Source organism: Schistocerca serialis, chromosome 1 (genome assembly GCF_023864345.2).
Source record: "Schistocerca serialis cubense isolate TAMUIC-IGC-003099 chromosome 1, iqSchSeri2.2, whole genome shotgun sequence".
Lineage (NCBI taxonomy): Eukaryota > Metazoa > Arthropoda > Insecta > Orthoptera > Acrididae > Schistocerca > Schistocerca serialis.
Genome location: NC_064638.1, coordinates 1078164441 through 1078188797, shown reverse-complemented (window position 1 = coordinate 1078188797; position 24357 = coordinate 1078164441). Strand labels below are relative to the sequence as shown.

Genomic DNA, 24357 nt, shown 5'->3' with positions numbered 1-24357 from the left:
TTCAGTGCTGGACTTCCCTTCCATAGAACAAGGTAGTTTTTTTACAATGTTTTATGAACTCGATTTGACACACCACACTGACGTCTCAGCCATACTACGACAGTCGGTAAGAGGCAGTAGCAGCAAGTTGGGTATTATCAATTCCATTGTTTACTGATGCACGCCGTGGGACAACCCAGCTCCTGCTACCAGTCCGGAGACCAGCAGATGGTAGCAGTCACGACACCAGATGGAGCTCCGTTTGTGTGTACACTCTGCTTGGATGTATAAAGCTATTCGTCGCTGGAGTGGGGGTGAATCCAACCGCCATCATCTGCCTCTTGAACACTCAGACGGGTCGTTTCATTACCTCGCTGTAGACAGTCAAGCACTATTACACTGCATTGCCTCATAAATATGAATCTTCATCGCTAACATTTAATGCCGAGACAGCGTGATGTGGACGCGTGACTAATATTATGAACCACGCATCTCGTTTTTTTCGTTTCACGGGAAGTTTCTCATATAAGCAGCTCTCTTGGAGTCACGAAAGGATATCTGCATGGAATACCCAATATATTTCAGTGGATAATCTTTTCGATATCATTCGCTTAGACGACCAGATGATGGCGGAACCAGAATCCGCAGAAATGGCTCGGAGATTCAGTGATCCGAATGTCTGAAAAAATGTGTGCAGTAATACCGCATTTTGGTCGTGGGTGCAAGGAAGGGAAACAAGGTCGCATATGAATGAGAAGCGAGCGGATGCACACCGGTTCTTACGTCCCTTAAGTATCAATGGTAACGTGAAAGATTACAACACGATCTCTGCAAGGTCATTTTTTTAATACCTTCAAATTTTCTTATTACTTTTTGACAATATATAGACAGCAAGTTTCTAACCGCTATTTTGTTGTGTTGCGAGTGATCAGTATTATACGAAGACGTCGGCGTTGAGACAAGTATAGTAGAAGAAGTGAAGGTATTATGCTACAAATGCAAGCCCGAGTAGTCAGTATTACAAGAGGACATTCGCTTTGAGATATATGCAGTACAAGAAGTGAAGGTATTCTGCTACAACTACAAGCAAAAGGACACATTACCGACGAAGAGGAGAAGATGTAAGAAACTGACCAGTGCAAGCAAAACTCCTCGCCAAAAGAAGATTATCGTCATCAACACTGGGCATTAATTTGAGGGAAAAATACTGGAAAAGTTCGTTTTGAACACAGCATTGTCTGGAAGTGAATCACGGCTGCGGGAAAACCGAAAAAGGAGAAAATCGACGAGTTTCAGATGTGGTGTTACAGAAGGAGGCAAAACTAAGTGTATTGTTAAGGTACGAAATGAGACTTTCCGCAGATCTGGCGAGGAAAAGAATATAGGGAAAACACGCGTCGGAATGGGGGATAAGATAATAGAACATGTGGTAAGACATCAGGGAATAATTTCCATGCTACTAGAGCCGTGGAGGGTAAAAGCTATAGAGGATGCCAAAGACTGGAATATGTCTAACAATGATTAATCGAAGGCGGCACATTAGAGGCGTCGTGGTGAAGCGCATCAAACCAGTCAGAAGACTGGTAGGGAAAAAATCAGCAGAAACATGAAATTCAGGCTTCAAATCAACTTTTTCCGCTCCTCTCTGAATCCTCATTTTTTGCTCTTCGGCCGCTTTCCTCTTGAGTTCCAAATTAGGCATTTCTCCTCTGTCTCTCTGAACGCCGCTATTTTCTTTCCATCTATTTCTCTTTACCTCTAACTGCGTAGCTTGAGAGACTAGTACTCCTGAAAGAAAGAGAGCTTGCCACTCAAGATATGCAGGAGAACATCTGTGAAGTTTGGAAAGTAAGAGAGAAGTACTTGTGGAAGTAGAGCTGTGAGGCTGTGTCGTATGTCATGCTTGGATATCTCAACGTGCTGAAGCCGGCACAGCAGCTCAGCGTGTTCAGTCAGGGGACTGGTCGCCCTCTGTAATAAAAAAATCTGAATTCAGTTCTCATCGAAGGAATTTGAAAGATATCATGAAATATCCACACGGAATCACTGATGAAGAAAAAAAGAATACAAAAAACACATAAAAATCGATGAAGAAGCATTATAATGTATGCCTCTGTATGCCGTAATTGATCATATAACGGTGTTAAAGCTACAGGAATAACATTACACTACAGTTACACAGTATAATACAATGTCGAGTAGTACAATGAATAATGTACAGTTGAGTTATAAAATGAAAACAAAAAAAGTTAAAATTACAGTTGTTGTAATGAAGTTACTAGAGTGAAAAAGACAAGTTGCATAAATATAAAGCTGCACACATAGACGCCCTACCAGATGGTGTAATGTTATAAAACTTTTTATTGAAATAGAGAGACCAATGGTACAGTAATTTATACAGATCTACATAAAAAGTATTTTACATGTGTACAGATAAAAGAAATCACATTACCATGGACTGGCTTAAAATAATATAAAGATGTCAGATATATGTGATTGTTAAGAAGAGACAATTTGAATGTACATCGTAATGGTCTCACTATAGAAAAATGTAAGCAGAAATAGATAGTAGCAATGGCCAAAATGTGTCTAACTTTTGAAATCTAAAATAAGGAAACACCAACAGACAATGCCTCCACAGTAGTGAAAATTTACATAACATGATGTTCTGGCTTACCAAACCATTCTAGCAGACAAAAACTAATAGTCAGTCTTAGTGGGCACTGGTGTATATATAAAGATTATCTAGATGTGTACATCACCTGCAGTTTTTCATTATATCGTAGAACAACTTATGTATTGATCCATTACATTGTAGTAAAGAACAGTAATCAATTAAAAGTGGCTGTAAAATATAAAAAGGCATGCGTAAAGCAATCGGTTAAGACCAATAAAATGAAGTAAATATGAGTCAGTGGTACAACAAAAAAGTGACGCCTGTCTAACTGGTACGTTACCCATGTCTACTGTTTAAATTGACAGTTACTGCATTGCTTAGTACGTTTGTAGTGTGCATAGCACACAGCAGTTGGATGTATTCATTAACATACACATCAGTAACCGTCATTGCCTTACCCTAAGCTTTTTTATATTTTAGACATATCACTTTTAACTGTTCGTTTTTCTTCACTCCGTTGTTCTATGGTATAATGAAAAATTGCAAGTGACGTACACATCCAGATAATCTCTACACGTTTTCCAATGCACACTAAGATTGACAATTAGGTTTTGTCTGCTATGGTAACTTGGTAAACCAGAGCTTCATATTATGTAAATTTTCACTATTTTAGGTGCATTTAGTGTCGGTCTTTCCGATTATTACATTTCAGCTGTTTGCCACATCATGCCAACATACTTTAAAAATGATTCAAATATCATAACACTGGATGTTAATGAGAGGATCAAGATGTCTATACGCTCTAAGCAGCTCACTCAAAAGTACAGCTTTGGAAAATGGCTCAAATGGCTCTGAGAACTATGGGACTTAACATCTTAGGTCATCAGTCCCCTAGAACTTAGAGCTACTTAAACCTAACTAACCTAAGGACATCACACACATCCATGCCCGAGGCAGGATTCGAACCTGCGACCGTAGCAGTCCCACGGTTTCGGACTGCAGTGCCTAGAACCGCACGGCCACCGCGGCCGGCCAACATACTTTATCTATTTGTGATTATCATTCTTTATATCAGTGATATAACTACGATGTGCATTGCCACTGCCTCTTCATAACGATCACATATAATGGTTCTTTTTATATTTTCTATAATTTTAAGCCAGTCCATGCTAATGTGATTTCTTTTATCTGTACACAGAAAAGGTACTTTTTATGTAAATCTGTATAAATTATTATACCATTAGTCCTTCCATATTAATAAAGAGCTGTAACACATTATGCCATCTGCAATAATGTCTGCCTCTGCAGCTTCATATTTATATTTATTTAATTTTTTTTTACTCTAACGATTTCATTGCAATTGTAATTTTCACTGTTTTTTGTTTTCATTTCATAAATTAACTGTATATTACCTACTATCCTAGTCGAAATTGTATTCCACTGTGTTACTTAAATGTAATGCTTTTTCATGTGACTTTCACGCTACTACCTTGTCATTTGTGACTACACAAGCATACATAACGATCCTTGTAAGTGGTTTTTTATGTCATTTTTTGACAGCTGATGTATATTCTCTACAGATGGCAATACGTTGTGTTGCTAACAGCCAGTTGAAAAAGCGTCCCCTTAGCTTAGACACGGCTTTTTATATTCTGCTATGTACCCTTCAATAATATCGCTGAAATCTTTTGTAAATACTATTAATGTGGAATGCTGTTCTTTTCTTGCAACCCTCTATTTCAATAAATTTCAGATCTGAAAATGACTGGAAACAGTCGAAACTAATCATCTGTTTTCTTGTATGCGATCTTGACTAATAAAGATTTTTTCTAAAAATCAATTTTTATCTAAATAATAGCGCTTTCAATGTAATGGTGTATCGAGACACTCGAAGTAACACAAGTCTCATAATGATCTACAGAATTTTCTTTCATTTTATGGATAAGATAAAATAATGCATTACGTTAAATCTTCCCAAAGTAGGTGTTTCTAAGTAATATGTGCTTGCATTGATGTTTTTAAGTTCCCATTCGTAATCTTTCGTTAGCTATTCGACTTTTTAAGCTGAAATATGAGGCAGAAGGGAGACGTTCCTTTTTATTCTAATGCATGAACCATAGGTTGCTATCGTACATCTAAAACTGGTCATTTGAAAAAGAATATTGATATACAGCTGTGTAAAGGTTACACGAGTTTTGAAAAAAAAAAAAAAAGGTCTTTCTTCCTACAGATAACAAGTTGCTGTCAGTGGAACAGGCTGTACAACTGAGTGGCGTGCACGTTGTTCACAGGTTTACATGACTACGACGAGCATCAACCAGTTTACGAGCTCCATTTTCCTGACCATCATGAGCGCCGACCGCTACATCGCCGTCTGCCATCCCATATCATCCCCCAAGATCAGGACCCCGCTCATATCCAAGGTATAGTATTCATAACCGAAGGTTCACTCAGCATCCAGCACTCTAATACATGACGTACTATCTGGAAAAAGTTGCACAAATACCCTATCAGATCTTAATAAAATACCAAAGTGCTGGAAAGATTGCCAAGTTTCTTTAAATGTACAGAAATGTAAAACTGTGTAGTTCATAAAACTTTGAAACGTATGACTATAATATCAACGAGTTACGGCGGGCATCGATCGTCTCACGCAAATAAGTGCGTGTAACAGGTGGGGATAAGACATCGAATTGTTACATAACCTCTAACGCAGTTTAATCAGAAAGAAGGCTTGAGTTCAATGCAAGGTTCAAGGGGTATCGCTATCAGTCAATAAAGATAACTGTCTACAAAACACTTAAGAAACACATTCTAGAATGTCGATATAGTGTCTGAGAGGACTGGCAGCATGTAAAGAAGGGTAGAACGAATGGTCTAAGGTTGTCTCACAGGAGTGCATCACATTGTTGCTGAAAAACCTGAACTGACTGACGGTTGAGGACATACGTCAACCATCCAGCGAAAGACTACGTACAAAGTTTGAGGAACTAGTACTAAGGAGTGAATCAAGGTATATCCTGCAATCCCCTACCCTCTTGCTAGGGATCGTGTACACAAGATTAGTATGATTGCAGTGCACACAGTGGCATCTAAACAATCACTATTGACGCTCCATACGAGAATGGACTCATCTACATCTACATTTACAGCTATGTGATCACTATGCAACTCACAATTAAGTGTCTGGCAGACGTTTCATCGAACCACCTTTGAGCTTCTTCACTACCGTTCCACTCTCTAACAATACAGGAGAAGCAAGCAATTTAAATCTATCCGTGCTAACTCTGATTTCCCTTATTTTAGTATGATAATCATTTCTCCCTATGTCGGTGGGCGCCAACAAAATATTTTCACACTCTGAACAGACAGTTGTTGACAAATTTCATTAAAAGGTCCTACTGCATCGAAAAACCCTTTTATTTTGTTTACTGCCATCCCAATTCGTGTATCATATCCGTGGTACCCTCTCATCTATTTCGCGATACTGCAAAACGTGCTGCCCTTCTTTGAACTTTTTCAGTATCCTCATCAGCCTATCTGATGCGGATCCCACACCGCACAGGAATACTACAAAAGAGGACAGACAAGAGAAGTGTAAGCAGTCTCTTTAGCAGACCTGTTACATTTTCTAGGTGTTCTGCCAATAAATTGCAGTGTTTGCTTTGCTTTCCCCACATCACCTACGTGATCGTTCCAATTGAAGTCTCCGTAATGTGATCGCTAAGTATTTAGGTGAGTTTAGAGCCTTTAGAATTGTGTGCTTTATCGTGTGACTGAAATGTAGTGAAGTCTTTTTAGTGCCGATATTGATGATTTCGCACTTTTTATGATTTAGAATCAATTTCCACTTTTTGCGCCATACAGATATCTTGGCTAAATCGTTTTGCAATTCCTTTTGATCATCTGATGACTTTACAAGAATGCAAATAACCAGCATGAACTGCAAACAAGGTAAGAGAATAGTGATCAGATTCTCTCCTAAATCGTTCGTATACATCAGAAACAGCAGAGGGCAAATAACATTCCTTGGAGAACGCCAGCTATTAATCCATTTTTGTCGGTAACTGCAATCAGTTGTTACGAATGTGACCTTTCTGACAAGAAATCACAAATCTAGTTACACAGCTGAGGCGACATTCCATACGTACGCAATTTAATTAGAAATCGCTTGTGAGGAACGTTGTCAAAACCTTCTGGAAATCTAAAAATATGCAATCAATTTGACATCCCCTGTCGATATCACTCACTACTTCGTGAGAATAAGGAGCTACTTTTGTTTTACAAGAACGATATTTTCTGAATCCATGTTGGCTATCTGTCAATAAATCGTTTTCTTCGATGTGATTCATAGTGTTCGAGCGCAGCATATGTTCCAAAATCATACTGAAAATGGCGGTTAGTGATATGGGTCTCTAATTCAGCGGATTACTCCTGTTTCCTTTCTTGGATATTGGCGTGATTTGTATAACTTTCCAGTCTTTGAGTATGGATCTTGCTACGAGCGAGCAGTTGTATATGATTGCTAAGTATGGAGCTATTGTATCAGCATACACTGAAAGGAACCTGATTGTTATACAAGCTGGACCGGAAGCCTAGAGCTTCTAAAGTGTTTTCAGCTGCACCGAGGATATCTTCTTCTAAGTTACTCATGTTGGCTGTTGATCTTGATTCGAATTCTGGAGTATTTCCTGTGTCTCCTTTTGTGAACTAATTTCGGAAAACCGTGTTCAGTAACTCTTCTCGAGTGGCGCTGTCACCAGTAACATCACCATTGTCATCACGCAGTGAAGGTATTGATTTCGTCTTGCCACTGGTCTATTCTACATCCGACCAGAATCTCTTTGGCTTTTCTTTCTTCAAATTTTTTCTTCATATTGTTATTTCTGACAACAACATTACTTAAAATAAATATACATCAACATATTTCGCCCCTAAAAATGTTGCAATTCAGAGGTTTAAACAACTACATCAAGACGATCCCAACCTTCTTTCAAAGGGTGTCATTGGAACGGAAGATGGATTTATGGCCATGACGCTGGAACTATCTATCAGTCGTCGCAAAGAGAGTCATTTACCTCGGGCAAAATGGAAGTCGGGTAACATTATGTCCTTGTTGATACTCGTTCACATGCAGCCTACATCCTTCTGGAATTACCTGCTAAACAAGATGGCAATTGTTTCCTAACCACTATACTCACCAGATTTTGTTCCATGTTATTTCCTGTTCTTCCCACAGATTAAAATCAAGTTGACGGGGCGAAGCTTTGTTACAGCAGAAGAGATTCTAAACACCCTAACAAAGAAGACTTCCAAGTCGCTTTTCAAAAGCGGCAGTAATTTGTGGCCGTTGTTTCGCTGGCAAGATGAATACTTCGTAGGTGATAGCGCAGAATATGATTTAGGTAAGGATAATATATTTCCGGAATTTCTGTGCATCACCTCGTGTACAGAGAATAGTAGCCCTACTATAACTGTCCTTTGGTACAACGTTCGGTAGCCTAATTTTAAATATGACAAATTCGCCTCGTTAAGAATGATGTTGAGGACGTAGTGTGCAAGTGCTACCCCGAGATGAAGACGTTGGCACAAGAGTTGAATTCGACCGAGCTGCATCAAATCAGTCAGAAAAAAAGAAAGGAATAAAGTTGCCAACCACTGTGTGACCGTTAACAGTGCACGAGGTAAGATATTAGCCAGTACCCCCAATAAAGGTTAACATCAGTCAGTAACAATAACATCCCCATTTTTTAAAGTACGAAAGGTGAATAGAGTTTAACATTCAAACGTAAAAAACTCGCATGTGTTCTAGGTTTTTTATTAATTCATGACATAATGAGGCAATGAAATGTAACAGCTTATTTATAACAAATCTTTTATTCGTTTTGGTATCCGATGTCTGGCAAATATTCCGAGTCTATGTTTACTCCTCGCTTTATTTCAGTTGCTGCCGTAGTCGAAGACGTAGTTAACTACAGAAAAGCTGTGTGTATTAGAGTCAGTATTGATAATACATTTTCTAATGATGTGGATACTTGCCACCAACTTATACTGAAACTTTGCCAGCTCTTGCTTATTCGAGGCATGCTGCCACGGGATGGTAGGTCTGCAACTGTTCAGACCAGGAAACTGAATAATTTTTATTTCGTCCGTCTCAGTTGCACTGATATAAAATTCTGCTGCAGTGGTTACCGGTTTCAGGGTGACACTCCCATTCTCAAACCACACACTTTGATATTAACCGTAATGATTCATACACCATATTGTATGAATACTTAAGTTTAATATCAAGGTGTGTGGTCTGAGAATGGGCGTGGCAGCTCGAAACCGGTAACCACTTCAGTAGAATCTTATATCAGTTCAACTGAGACGGTCGAAATAAAAGAATCATTGTATTTCCTCAGTTGCCAGCGTGTTTCATTCAAATTTATTTTTGTGCCTTATCTTCGAGGGGTCCAAGATTTTGCACTTGGCTCGAATTTCCCTACCTGAAAATCTCCCTTATTTAATGAAAAAGGTCTTCGAATCTAGATTAGATTAGATTTACTTACATGCCAATTGATCCGTAGTGAGGAGGTCCTCCAGCATGTAGAACATGTCAGAAAAACTATAATACATGACAAATATTTACAACTGAAACAAATAATCTAATGTACGTTCTACAGGTAATAAGTGGAATGATCATCGGTTTTTTAATGAACACTATACCAAAGAATCATTGTACAAACACTCATTTACTAAGATTGCATTAATGCACTGAATTTAAAATTTAAAAAAAATGGTTTTTTTTATTTATAAGGTAATAAACATATGATAGAACTACTACAATACTCATTTGCAATGAACACATTACTGCACTGAAATGGTGCAGAAGTTAGATACAAAAATCAGTTGGTTCTACTGAGAAATTCATCAATGGAGTAGAGGGAGTTGGCCAGCAATAAATCCTTTAGGCTTCTCTTAAACTGAATTTCATCGGTTGTTAAGCTTTTTATGGTTGTTGGCAAGTTATTGAAAATGTGTGTTCCTGAATAATGCACACCTTTTTGTACAAGAGTAAGTGACTTTAAATCCTTGTGAAAATTATTCTTGTTTCTAGACATTTGCGTGTCCATATCAGGAAAAAAAAATGATGAGGCAACACAGACTGACCACTGCCCATCACGAGACTGAAAGCCGCCACGCCCACGAGAAGGACAGGCCTGAGTTCGCTCGCTCGTTTAACTCAGCGGGCAAAATCTGTTTCTAAACCTGTTAACTCGCAACTCGGCGTGTAGGTACTAACGAGAATTGCATCTTCTACTGGAATCTGCTGTTATGAAGTGTGACTGATTACTAGTCGTACAACAATATTTAAAATCAACGCTCGACATAAATGGCATAACGGCTTGTTTATAGCATATAGATTCTTCTGCGTAACAGTCATCCGTTAATAGAATATCATTTTGGCATGATTTTACTGTACTGTACCCCAGTACAGCCGTAACAAATTGTTAGTAGGCTTAAGGACTTCGTATCAAGATTCCATAATAGTGGATTCCAGTAGAAGATGCAATTGTCATTTGTACATACACACCCAGTTACAAGTTAACAGGTGTAGAAACGTAGTTTGCCTCCTGAGTTTAGCGGGCTTGGCCTATCTTCGTGCCGTACGCGCGGCGACCTGTCTCTGTCGTAGGCCTCGGAAAGCCGCCTGGTGACTTTGTGGACTCGGGACGTGGTAAGGAAATTATTTAAGCGGGTGAGAAACGAATGGGAGGGGGGCGGGGCATACTAGAGACGTTGTGGGCCGAAGATGGGAAAATCTACCGGCAAGCGACTTTAACAAAGGACTGGTTGTTAAGACCCGGCGGGTGAGAATGAGCATCTCAGAAACGACGAAGCTGGTTGGCTGTTCGCGCCCTATAGTGGTTAAGATGTGTGGAAAGGGGTTGCATGATGGTGAAACAACCAGGTGGTGGACTTACAGGCTTCATAACAGAACGTGGAGGGTCGCTCTGTAAAGCAGGACAGGCGTTGACCTGTGCGGATCTGACACAGAGTACAGTCCTGGTCCATGGACAAGTGTTTCGCAGCAAACCGGTCAGCGGATACTGTTGATCATTAAACTGCTCAACGGACGATCCCTACATGTTCCCATGTTTACCCAACGACACCGCCAATTAAAATTGCTGTGGGCACGGGATCATTACCGGCCGGTGTTGCCGAGCGGTTCTAGGCGCTTCAGTCTGGAACCGCGGGACCGCTACGGTCGCAGGTTCGTATGCTGCCTCGGGCATGGATGTGTGTGGTGTCCTTAGGGTAGTTAGATTTACGTAGTTCTAAGTTCTAGGGGACTGATGACTTCAGATGTTAAGTCCCATAGTGCTCAGAGCCATTTGAACCCTTTGAACGCGTTCATTGAAACTGGACCGTGGATCAATGGAAACGTGTCGCCTGGTCGGATGAATCAAGTTCGAGTCTATCATCGTATTCGAATATGCAGGCATTCAGGAGAAAAACTGTTCTAAACATGAACTGCGCCACGGGCGCAGTCCAATGGAGGCAGTATTATGCTATGGGGGACAATCATCGGCTTCCAATCGTCCTCTGGTAGTAATCGAAGGTACCATGACAGCTATTGACTACAAGAACATTCCATTATGCTTGCTGTCTTCCCCGACGGCGATGGCATCTTCCAGCAAGTAACTGTCCGTGGGCCAAGACAAAGAGTCGTGCTGCAGTGGTTTGAGGAGCGTGACAGTGAACTCGTGCTGATGTCTTCGTCGTCACACTTCAATGCAAAATAGCAGAACGTGTTCATTTGGTCTTCAACGTAGTTCTCAGTTTTGATGTTCCTTTATCGCTAATCTCGTTTCTACTGCCTTTCGTTGCTATCGTTTTACTTTAATTTATCGTCAGTCTTTATTCTGCGTTCATTGGATTCTTCACACCTTTTAACAGGTCCTGTAATTATTCCTCATTTTCACTGAGGATAACAATGTCATCAGCAAATGTTATCACCAATATCCTTGCTCCCTGACTTTTAATTCCACTCCTGAATTCCGTTATTGCGCCTTGGATATGCAGCTTGAACAGTATGCCTCAAATGGCTCTGAGCACTATGGGACTTAACTGCTGAGGTCATCAGTCCCGTATAACTTAGAACTACTTAAACCTAACTAACCTAAGGACATCACACACATCCATGCACAGGCAGGATTCGAACCTGCGGCCGTAGCAGTCGCGCGGTTCCGGACTGAAGCGCCTAGAAACCTTCGGCCACCGCGGCCGGCTGCTTCAACAGTAGTGGAGTAAAAAAGCGTCCCTGCCTTAAGCCCTTTTCATTACAAGCACTACGTTCTTGATTTTCCCACTTACCTTTCCTTCTTCGTTCTTGTACCGGGTGATCAAAAAATCAGTATAAATTTGAAAACTGAATAAATCACTGAATAACGTAGATAGAGAGGTACAAATTGACACACATGCTTTGAATGACATGGGGTTTTATTAGAACCGAAAAAATACAAAAGTCCGTAAAATGTCCGACAGATGGCGCTTCATCTGATCAGAATAGCAATCATAAACATAACAAAGTAAGACAAAGCAAAGATGATGTTCTTTACAGGAAATGCTCAATATGTCCACCATCATTCCTCAACAATAGCTGTAGTCGAGGAATAATGTTGTGAACAGCACTGTAAAGCATGTCTGGAGTTATTGTGAGGCATTGACGTCGGATGTTGTCTTTCAGCATCCCTAGAGATGTCGGTCGATCACGATACACTTGCGACTTCAGGTAACCCCAAAGCCAATAATCGCACGGACTGAGGTCTGGGGACCTGGGAGGCCAAGTATGACGAAAGTGGCGGCTGAGCACAGGATCATCGCCAAACGACGCGCGCAAGAGATGTTTCACGCGTCTTGCAATATGGGGTGGAGCGCCATCCTGCATAAACATCGTACGCTCCAGCAGGTGTCTATCAGCCAGGCTGGGGATGATGCGATTCTGTAACATATCGGGCGTACCTCTAACCTGTCACGGTAGCAGTTAAAAAACCAGAATCACGCATTTCCTCGAAGAAAAAAGGCCCAATAACGGTAGATGTGGTAAATCCAACCCATACCGTGACTTTCTCGTCGTGCAATGGAGTTTCCACGACAGTTCTAGGATTTTCGGTAGCCCAAATTCAGCAGTTGTGGGCGTTGACAGACCCTCGGAGAGTGAAATGAGCTTCGTCGATTCACAACACGTTACTCAACCAATCGTCATCTTCCGCCATCTTTTGAAACGCCCACACCGCAAATGCCCTCCTCTTCACTAAATCGTCAGGTAACAGTTCATGATGCCGATGGGTTTTGTACGGATAGCATCGGAGGGTACGCCTAAGTGCCAACCAAACAGTAGTGTATGGAATGCCGGTGCGACGTGCGACTGCACGAGCGTTGACTTCCCCGTGCAAAGACGAACCCGCTACAGTCTCCGTTTCTTCCTGAACTGTCTCAGCAGCATTACGCCTTGTGCTCGGTCGGCCACTACGGGGTCTATCGTCTAAACAACCCGTGGCTTCGAACTTCGAAATCATTCTCGCCACAGCTGCATTTGTCAACGGACCTTTACCCGTTCGAATCCCCATCCTATGGCGATAGGATCGTCACGCTGAACTAGCACATTCCCCATTCTGATAATACAGCTTCACTAAAAGCGCCTTTTCGTGTAACGTCAACATGCTGCGACTGCTGGCGCATCTGATTTTCTCTCTCATTACAGCTCCTTTAGTACACGATTGTCATGCGCAGTCACTGACGTTTTGCTGTCCAGCACCATCTGTCGGACATTTTGTGAACTTTGTTTTTTTTTCTAATAAAACCCCATATCATTCCAAGCATGTGTGTCAATTTTTACCTCTCTATCGACATTATTCCGTGGTTTATTAAATTTTCAAATTTATACTGACTTTTTGATCACTCGGTACATATCGAACACGATACGTCTTTCTCTGTATCTCACACCTACTTTTCTGAGAATCTCGAACATCATGCAATACTTAACGTTTTCGTTCGTTTTTAGTAAATACATTGGTATGCAGAAAGTAGGACAAAATTATCTTTCACGTTATGTCACACTGCCAAATAACATAGCTCATTGAAACTTGAACAATACACAGAAAAAATTGCTGCAGCATATTACAGAACGTAGTTAGGTTAGACTATGACATAAGTTTGGGTTGGTCATCGACGGTGCACGAATAGCCTAAGTGGTTTAGGCGACCGTTCGCGATAAGCTGGAAATCCGGGTTCGAGTCCCGGATGGGCACTATTATCTGTCATACGTCACAGATTAATAGTATAGCTACAACCAATAAAGATGATGTGAAAAGAACCGACAATTCAGCGAATATATCTCGAAAAATACTTCAACAGCTGTAGGATCATCAAGCAAATTATGTAAAACATAAACGTTTACATATTTTGTTATAGGCAGCTTGTCCTGGCAGCACATTTCCCATTAGTTACAGTATTCGCAATTAGAGAACTGTAATTTATCACTCACTTTTACGTTACTGTTCTCTATCTTTGCCCGTTGATCCTTACCTAGGCGTAAACTGTACACAATATAGGTTACCAAAAAGTTTTGTGTTACAGTAACGCGTTTTCCTGGATATAACTCTCTTTGTTGCATACTCAAATTGAACTTGCTTGACTGAGAAATGATGTGAGCTGTAGAGGATGGGGAGGGATGGTGGGTAGTTGGTTCGGCAGTGGCGGGACTCTTCCCCCACCCCGCACCCTCTCACTCTCTCTCTCTCTCTCTTTGTGTGAGTGGGGGGGGGGGGGGGTGGTTGGCTGGCTGTGGGTGTGTGTGCTTTCGTTCGTTCGTTTCATGATTTGCCATTACGCCTTCATCTTCTCCCCCATGTCGTCTTTTCATTGCTTCTGTCCACGTTGTTCCAAATTTTTAATTGCTTCCAGTTTCAAAGCTTTCTAAAATAAGTTCTCTTTCTGTTATTTTCGATTCTTCGATGTCGTACCTTTTTAGTCCTTTTCTAAATTCTCTAATCCATCGCACTATCGATTTCTTTTTCGAGAGATACAGGAATATTAGTTTCGTTACCCTCGTAAGTAGGCTGTTTAGGTTTTTATATAGGTAACGCCACGTAGCGCTCTGTATGAAAATCACAGACTGCACACAGTGATTTTCATACAGAGCGCTACGTGGCGTTACCAATATAAAAACCTAAACAGCCTACTTACACCCTGTTCTCATTCATTAGGTATAAGTTGTCATTACCTCTGACATTCTTTCTATATTTTTGTAGATCTCTTCATTATTTCTCATTTCCCGACCACCTGTATTTTGTATTGCACTCATTCTTTTTCTAATAAACTGACTTTCAAGTCTATCCAGCTTATATTTCATCGTGAAGCATTCACATGCATACACCCTTGGGCTACCACTGGGGTATAATATTTTAGTTTCGTTTTTGTAGTTATGGGCTTCTTGTTGTAGATATTTTTTGCTGAACCAAATGCTCTTTCAGTTTTATTAATTCGTATACCTATAGCAAATTTTTCCAGTCTATTCTGCTGTATAGCTTCTCCAAAACAAATTTACTATCTCGCTCTATTTTACCTATTAATATTTCTGTGTATTGTGGTGTATATTTTATATTTGTCATCATTTTTGTTTTTACCGTTGAAATTTTGAGAGCAGTTCCATCCGTTATTCTTCCAAACATTCATCTGAGTAACTGTTACTGCCAGCCCGCCCAGTTAGCCGTGTGGTCTAACGCACTACTTTCCGAGCGGGAAGGCGTGCCGGTCCTCGGCACGAACGCGCCCGGCGGGTTAGTGTCGAGGTCCGGTGTGCCGGCCAGTCTGTGGATGGTTTGTAAGGCGGTTTCCCATCTGTCTCGGCGAATGCGGGTTGGTTCCCTTTATTTCGCCTCAGTTACACTATGTCGGCGATTGCTGCGTAAACACTTTCTCCACGTACGCGAACACCATCATTACTCTACCACGTACACAGTGGGGTTACATTCATCTGATGTGAGACGTTCCCGGGCGGGGGTCCACTGGAGGCTGAACCGAAGAATAACCCTGGGTTCGATATGGCGCGCCGTTCGGGTGAATGGACTGCTGTAACCTGTTATGGATTTGTGAATGACTGAGGGCTACGGCGGGGACGAAGCCTCTCCGTCGTTTCTAGGTCTCCACATTCATACAGTACAATACAGTACAACTGTTACTGTCAGATTGTTTAAAAGCATTGTAAAATCGCCTGCAAAAGCCATGCAGTTTACCTTAATTCCATTTTTTTCCTTCCCACATTTATTGGTTCAATTTAGTGATCTTGTAGTTCCAAATTCCATATCCTTACAATTTTTTCCAAAACGCAGTTAAACCGTCCCCTTTTCTAACGCTAGTTTTTATTTCAGATGACTCAGATATTTTCCCCACAAATTTAACTTAAGATATCTTATTTTTTTAGAGTGTAACGAATTACGTTTGCTACTTTTGATTTACCCCCAACTTCTCTAATTCTTTAATCTAGTGTTTCCGTGTTTACTGAATCAAATTCTTTCTAGAAATCAATGAATAATACTATTTTAGGTTTGCTGATAAACTTTCTATCAAGAATCATTGATTTAAAGTTATAAATCTGTCCTGTTCAGCATGTTCCTTTCTGGAAATAACCCTGATATTCTCCCAGTTGTTTGTCAAAAGTTTCTTCAAGCCTACTGAATATAACTTTGACAATATTTTGTATGCCATTCTCAGAAATGATATTCCTTTGTAAATGATGAAATTTTGTTCCTCTCATTTTTTGTGTAACACATGAATAAATGCTGTATTCCACTCTTCTGGAATCTTTTCTGTTTTCTAAATCTTCTCAAAAGCAAGTGAAGATCATTTATAATCTTTGGTTCGGCCCATTCCAATAATTCTGCAGTAATAGAGTCATCACCACTTGCTTTGTTGTTTCTGATTTGATGACTTCATAGACATCCAGCCCTGGCGGTGGAAAATCATCCTCAATATTTTCTCAATATTATTATTATTATTGTTATTGCTGACATTATAATATTTAGTAATTTTTTAAAGCTTATCAGTGAATTAGCTTTTATATTGTTCGGTATGGAACTGCCTCTTTGGTAATTGGTTATATTTTCATTTTTATTTACAGCCCTATGAAAGGCCCTTCCTAGAGAGCTATTATGGCATCATATTGGCATGTCTGTTTTTATCCTAGTGTGGTAGTGATTTTCGTTTCTTAGATTTTCTGCATATGTGAAGTGAGTACATTCATCCTTCAACGCCCTTATTACGTAAGTTGTTTCACCTGATCGGATAGGGGAATGAGGAGAGGATATTCCATGCCTTATATAATTGTAAACAGTCAGATAGCGTAACTGTGGTGCCATGAAACTTGGTACGTGTCATAATAAAGTATTTTGATTGTCTTTCATTTTATGGAATACTGATGATGTCTAATATATGTGTAACTCAAACATGTGTGGCAGAAAGGAAACTCAGCATTCAGTTGCAAACGGCAGATAATATTTATTCTTACCCATATAATAAAAAGCAAACAAAGCCTCATTTTGGATAAAATCATGTTGGTACTACGCCACATCACCATGAAACACTAAAACAACTAAAATGCCAATGTTGCGATCGATTTTGCAGCGCTCCTCTTCGAGCCGCCTTGATGAGGACCACCACGAGTCAGTCGAAACGTCGGCATTTCAGTGGTTTTAGAGTTTCATAATGATGCGGCTTAATATCCAAATCATTTTTATTTAAATGGACTGTGTTCACAGAAACCCACGAACTTAAACACTCGTTGTGTTAACCCCTCTAAAAATTTCATCGTACTCTCTTCCCCCACCACCACCCTATGTTGGGGAACACTGGTGTAGTCTGAATGAGCTACAGGCCATTCGTACAATCGCGTCGAGTTCCAGCCAGATGTCCGCTGGCAGAGACTCGGATACCCTCCCTCCCTCCCTGCTGACAGAGGAGGAGTTGTCCTCTGTTTAAGGTCTCAGCCCTTGAAGCTATTGTGACGACTCGCTCTTGTTTACCTTTCGCGAACGTAGCAAGAAAACTGAAACGGGCCACTGCGAGGAGATATCGGTTCGCCGGGCGCCCCTCACTCAGCAAACATTTTCATTTCATTTCGCAGGACGCGTATCGACCTAGTGGCGACTCTGCGCTCCGCTGACGTATGGAGCTGCATGACGGATGGGACGTTGCATATGAAAGTAACCTTGACGCACTATGTGATTTATTGGACCATTGCTCGATATCTGCAGCTCACGCTGTGTCAAAACAACGCAGAATCGCTGATACCGATGTGGTACTCTCACGTGGCGTATGTCGTCACATCTCTGAACAAATATGCCGTGTGAACATCTTCTTTCTCGTTAATTGCATTGTTGGAATAATTTTCCCTTGGCTCTAACAGTGGGCCGCTCATTTTGTCACTTAAGGGCTGTCGCTCAAATTTACTTTTTCCCTAGATAATGATTCAACATAACTCTCCAGTATGAAGTGTGATAAGTCGAGGCTGCAAATAGACCGATAGAAGTCCCTGTTACGTATGTCTTATGCGTGCAATGCACAAATTAAAAACACACCACCCTGTGAAGACTCTGTAGGTCTACAGTCTTATTCAAGATGACGTCGGCAGTAGCAGCCTGTGAACGTGCAAAAGAAAAATAAATTTCGGAAATACAGAGGTATTTCGTAAAGTACGAAAAAAAGCTAGATGAAACTATTTCAGTGGTAATTTCTTGACTTTTGCAGTAGTTTGCTATTAAGCGCAATTCGTTGTAATTATAATAAACTACAAAAAATTCTGTCGGCTTTGTTAAAGTAGTCATCATGCATACTCTGAAAGCCACTGTAAAGTGCATGGCAGAGGATGCTTCCCACTGTACCAGTTATAAGGACTTTTTCCCGTTACATTCACATATCGAACGCGGGAAGAATGATTGCTTAAATACTTCTGTGCGCACTGTAATTAGTTTAATCTTATATTTTCTCGAAACTGTATAAAAAGGTTTCCGTGGGATCATTGGCATCTATCCTCATGCGTCGGCCAGTTTAGGCTTTTAAGCATTTCAGTGACACCCTGCTGTGGATCAATCAAACCTGTGACCATTTGTGCTGTCCTTCTTTGTACAACGATGAGGCAAAACATTATGACCACGTGCTTAACAGCTTGTTTGTCCGTCTTTGGAACGAAAAACATCACTGATTCTGCGTATTCGGGACGCGCCAGTTTGGTGGTAGATTTGTGTATGTATCTGGCATTATATGTCACCCCAAAGGTCATGTAATTCGAGTAAATAACAGGCCGCTGATTCGCGTATGCGGTGATGCACCCGTCAGATGGGTTCCACAGCGTTATATCTATTTGAATAAGCTATGAAAACACCATCGCGAATTTCATAATCGGGAATTCAAAATAACACAGTTCATACCATCACTGCAGGAAATATTGCCAGTCTACATTTTTTATCCTCCCTACTTCGACCATCATCAGTTATTTTTCTCCCCAAATAGCAAAACTCCTTTACTACTTTAATGTTATCATATGGAATTTATTATCAGCAAATGATCTTCTATTTGCTGGGGCAAGGAGAGTCAGAGCAACAGAAGTCAGTGGGGCTTGAACAGTAGTACACTTTGCAGTCACCTTCTGTAATACATTTTTCTTATTTCTACCAACAAACTTAGCGTTATAGCCATTTTAATATGGTATGAAAATTCAGAGTAATTTATTTCATAGAATTTCAAATGCCCAGTGGTCTTGTTGCTTGGAGAGTGCCCTCAAATGCCTTCTTAGGCACTGTGTTGGTTTCCATTGTAGCCACACGCCCAGCCGACTGCAGTCTCCTACTTTTTAATTTATGGACGATAGTAGGTTGCTTCATTAACTGATAAATTTCAGTTGTCTTTCGAACTCTGAAGATGTCATTCTCCAGCACAGGACCCCAGATTTTGCTCATCACTTTTCTTTCGAAAACATTTTCTTCTCTTTCTTTCTTGGTGAGCGTCCAGCTTTCCGTCATGCAGTACTACTGAGCATATTATGGTGTTACATACTGTATCTTCATCTTTGTGGTAATCGACAAAGCTGTACCGGCCGGGGTAGACGAGCGGTTCTAGGCGCTACAGTTGGATCCGCGCGACCGCTATGGTCGCAGGTTCGAATCCTGCCTCGGGCATGGATGTATGTGATGTCCTTAGGTTAGTTAGGTTTAAGTAGTTCTAAGTTCTGGGGACTGTTGACCTCGGAAGTTAAGTCCAAAGCTGTGCAGCCGGCCGGAGTGGCCGTGCGTTTCTAGGAGCTACAGTCTGGAACCGAGCGACCGCTACGGTCGCAGGTTCGAGTTCTGCCTCGGGCATGGATGTGTGTGATGTCCTTAGGTTAGTTAGGTTTAATTAGTTCTAAGTTCTAGGCGACTGATGACCTCAGAAGTTAAGTCGCATAGTTCTCAGAGCCATTTGAGCCATTTTCCAAAGCTGTACTTTTGAGTGAGCTGCTTAGAGCGTATAGACATCTTGATCCTGAGGCTATTCTCTCATTAACATCCAGTGTTATGATATTTTTTCTGTTGAAACGCGATCGTAGGTATTTAAACTAATGAAGTTTTCTGAATCTAGAATAGCGATCAATTTCAAAGTGCGGATTTGGGTTTATGACTCGACCTATTTCTATATATGCTGCCTTCTCTTGGTTTATCAGAAGTCCAATTTTGCTGGCACTGTGCCTGAGAGATCTGTACAGGTTTTTCAGCTCTTCTTCTGTTTCAGTGAGTAAGACTGCATCATCTGCGAATGCTAGGAGATTTACTTTACTGTGTTCGAATCGGAGATCATTGTATAGCTGTAAATTGCTCTCTCGAACCACTTTTTCCAATGCAAGATTGAAGAGAATACATGAAAGAGCACCTTCTTGTTGTAAACCTGTTTTGATTGGGACGTTGGGGTACATGGATCCTCTGAACTTCACTACTGCCTTTGAGCCATCCCAGCACAGTTCTATATCCTAATGATTTTAATGGGTATCCTAAATTCGCTTAATACTTTGTAGAGTCTAGTTCTGTGGGTCTGTCATAGGCTCGCTGGAACTTAATGCACAGACACTGAATGTTTTTGTAAGCTGCTATGCCCTAAAAACAACTGCCTCTTTTAAATTACATGTGTTCTTCTCGTGAGACAAAGTATTTATTCTGTCATTCACAGTTTTACTATGACGCTACATTTAGTAGGCTATCTTTTCTCTAGTTATCACAGTTGCTGCGTCTGCATTCTGGTCAAGGACTGCCTTTGCCCTTCGCCTTTTATATTGAAAATATTTAAGGATATAGCAGTCTGAGGATTCAGAACTACACTATACCATTTTAGTACATCCACTCTGAAATGCTGCCCATATACATTCTTGCGTTACTGAACTTTGGGTTTACAGAAGTATATTCTGCAGAAAAACCATTCAGTGATACAGATTTCTTTAATAGCCATTGTAACCGTAAGCAACAGTGCATCACTGACTTTCAATGCATTTCTTTTCCACAGGCGGGTTGTGCTCTCTTTACACAAAATACGTCTACCAGTCCGTTAGATATTTCATGTGCTGCCAAAAATATCTCGTTTTATGGAAAGTTATTTATCGGGTAATGTATTTACAGCTTTTTGCTGATACTTTAATTTATTCACATTCACCCGATGTTCTCATTTGCTTTGGTCGAGTTATCTGGCAGTCGATATTTTTTTTACTGGTGCATATTCGCCTTACTGCATGGTCATGAACGTGCATACATTTTACACGCTTTGTTTCAGTGTGTGAATCTATAAATATTCCCGCGTTTGATTTCATGTTTACGTTCTGTCATTTTATTTACCATTCGATTTCGCGCCATAATTACATAGAATTGGAACAACGGGATAACTGAAACAGAAAGCGAGGTGGTCTCGTAAAATCCGTATTTATAGCTAACGGACATTAAAGAGTCAGACTCTTCCGCCACACACTGTGTCCCAGGACGGTTCATCAGGCAAGAAACAATGATGTGTCCTATGTAAACTAATCATATCAACGCCCTCTTCGATCAAACCTATTTCAATCCAAGACTATAATTAATAGTTTATCTGACCCTGCGACGACACTGAAACAGATTTTCCTCTGAATCATGCTGTTCTCTTTGACACCTCGGTTGAATTGAGGTGTAATGTCATTGTTGGCCGGGAGACGGTTTATCCATGAGATAACATAGCTGATATTCAACTCAGCCGATAGATGGACGGCGCTCAGTTTTCCTCCATAAAAAGGCGGTCTTACGCAGAATTTCTAGCCAAGTCACACGTTTTCGAAGTATCCCTCCAACACCCTATATGTCATTGCGTGTCTCTTTCTGTTGGTGTAATCAATAATAGTTCAAAAAATGGCTCTAGGCACTATGGGACTTAACATCTGAGGTCAGCAGTCCCCTAGACTTAGAACTACTTAAACCTATCTAACCTAAGGACATCACACATATCCATGCCCGAGGCTGGATTCGAACCTGCGACTGTAGCAGCAGCGCGATTCCGGACTGAAGCACCTAGAACCGCTCGGCCACAGCGGCCGGCTCAATAATAGTTGTTTTTTTTCTTTCATTTGGTCTAATACTACGCAAGGCAAGCCCCGGGACAGTCTGCCTCCTCAAAACTCTCTCTTGGGCAAGATGGCTTATTTGCTGCAAGCCCATCCCAGTCAGACTCTTAATCTGGTCTGTTCACCGCAACAGTGCACGTTCTCAAAGTCTCAAGGTTACTCGACTATTCCCTCTATGATTGTTCTTTCTTTCGTAAACCCTCGTCGCCAGTTTTGTAAAGGCCTTGTCGCTACTGCTGTGGAGGCCGAGTTGCCACTGTTGTTACGGGAGGCCGAGTTTGTGAGTTCGTGAAACGGCTTCTGGTGTAGTACACTGCTAAGACAATTACTTCCTCCCACTATATCACAGCTACACCCCAGGGTCAGGTAACAGGATAGCAGAACGGAGGTCCTACAACACTCCAACAAATTAATAACAAAGTCCCACAAATAAGTTTAAAACGCTGACTTGTCTTTGTGACTTGTCGAATAGTGAAGCCTGAAACACTTCATGTAATATAACACAAAAAAGGCCTTCAATAGCTAAGTGCAAATAATCGTAGGTAAACTTCCACAGTGCGTAGCAAATGCAGTGTACAACAACTGCCTGTTCACTTCTAGAGTTCACTTAACGACGTTCGCCATCTAAGTCAGGCCTGGACGATGATCTATAACCAAGTGGACGAGAGCTGCCCTTCTGAGTAGGCTTCCGTCCATTGTCGTCCGGTCATTGGCGGATTGTAATCGACCGGCAACTGTCCGGGGGAAATCGATATCTTCATCCTCAGCGCCGCGCGTGGCGCAGGTAGAACTCGCCCAAGCGACGAGTCTATGATACCAGCTCGCATCTTAGCGTCTGTGGTGCTTTTGCCCTGGCTGTGTCTTTTTCGGACGACACAGCACTTTCCATTGCCTCTTGCCTTGTGGCAATGTGACCAAAATATTCAGCTAATTTTGGTTGACAAGAGTGACCATTCTTGTTCAGATCCGGAGTTGCCTCAGGATGGATTCAGTAGATCGATGTGCCCTCCATCGTATTCGAATTGATCTGTAGCACCACATTTCCACAGCATCAATCCTGCGACGATCCACCGTCTTAACCGTTCAAGTTTTCGCTGCGTAGGTCACAATAGGGAAGATTCGAATTCGAACGAGAGTGAACTTCGTCATGGCAATGATAGATGTGTCCTTCCAGATACGAGCAGGTTTTTCTGCAGAATTTCTCGGAATCGAAATGCGTCTACGCATCCCACACTCGCGGTCTCCAGTATCAGTGACAATAGATCCTAAATACTTGAAGCAATTGACGACCTCGTAGTGAGCAATTCTTGCGATGTCAGGTCTGTTGTCATTATGGTGATCATCTATCATGAATTTGTCTTTGTGTGGTTGATTCTGCTTCGTTCGGTCAACCCTCAGATGCTGGTTTCCAGCTAGTTTTGCAGTTATGAGGGTGTTAGGTGCATACTTTCCTGCAACTTTAACTTTTCTGCAACCTACAAAAATGTGGCCAACCAGTCTTCAAGAACTTACCTGCGTGTATTGAACAATAGCGGAGAGAGCATGCAACCTTGCCTCACGCTGGCATTAATAGAGAAAACGTCTGAGACGGTGTTATTGATTTTTACTGTCACTGTGTTTGAAAAGCACAGTTGACGGATCAGGTATACCAGGTGTCTCGGGCTCCCCATCACTATGAGTAGTCCAGAGCTTAGACCACTCCACTGCCGAAAACATTCTTGTAATCAGCAAAGCACATGAACATTTTAATATTTGTTCCCCTGCCTTCATTCTTCGACGTACTTCCTCGAAGATAACTGGAGCAGGCTGTCTCAACCTATTCAGCTTTATTTTAGCCATTGGTTTACTCAGCTTTTAAGGTAGGCCCACAACAGACGGTGACCAGATTCTCATGCAGCGCTGGGATTTGTTTTGAAATTCCGGAAAGTGGTTCTTCGCCTCTTAGCAACAAGCAGTCTGGTCCTAGTAATGTCCAATTGTAGAGGTCCACGTAAAGAGACTAATAAACGCAAATGGTTTTTGCACACTCATTGACAGCCTGCGAACCTATTTTAAATTTGCCCGTATACTTTTATTTATTTTTATTTATTTGTCAGGGAGCCAAAAATACTTG

The 24357-nt window shown here is 41.2% G+C and overlaps 1 protein-coding gene across 1 annotated transcript in view; it reads left to right on the top strand.

Moving 5' to 3' along the window:
• Nucleotides 1-24357, top strand: part of LOC126416008 (somatostatin receptor type 2-like) — a 694311-nt gene that overhangs the window by 648244 nt on the left and 21710 nt on the right. Inside the window, exon 5 of the mRNA XM_050083474.1 lies at nucleotides 4888-5019. Within this exon, the coding sequence (XP_049939431.1) occupies nucleotides 4888-5019 (132 nt within the window). The remainder of the gene's footprint in view (nucleotides 1-4887; nucleotides 5020-24357) is intronic.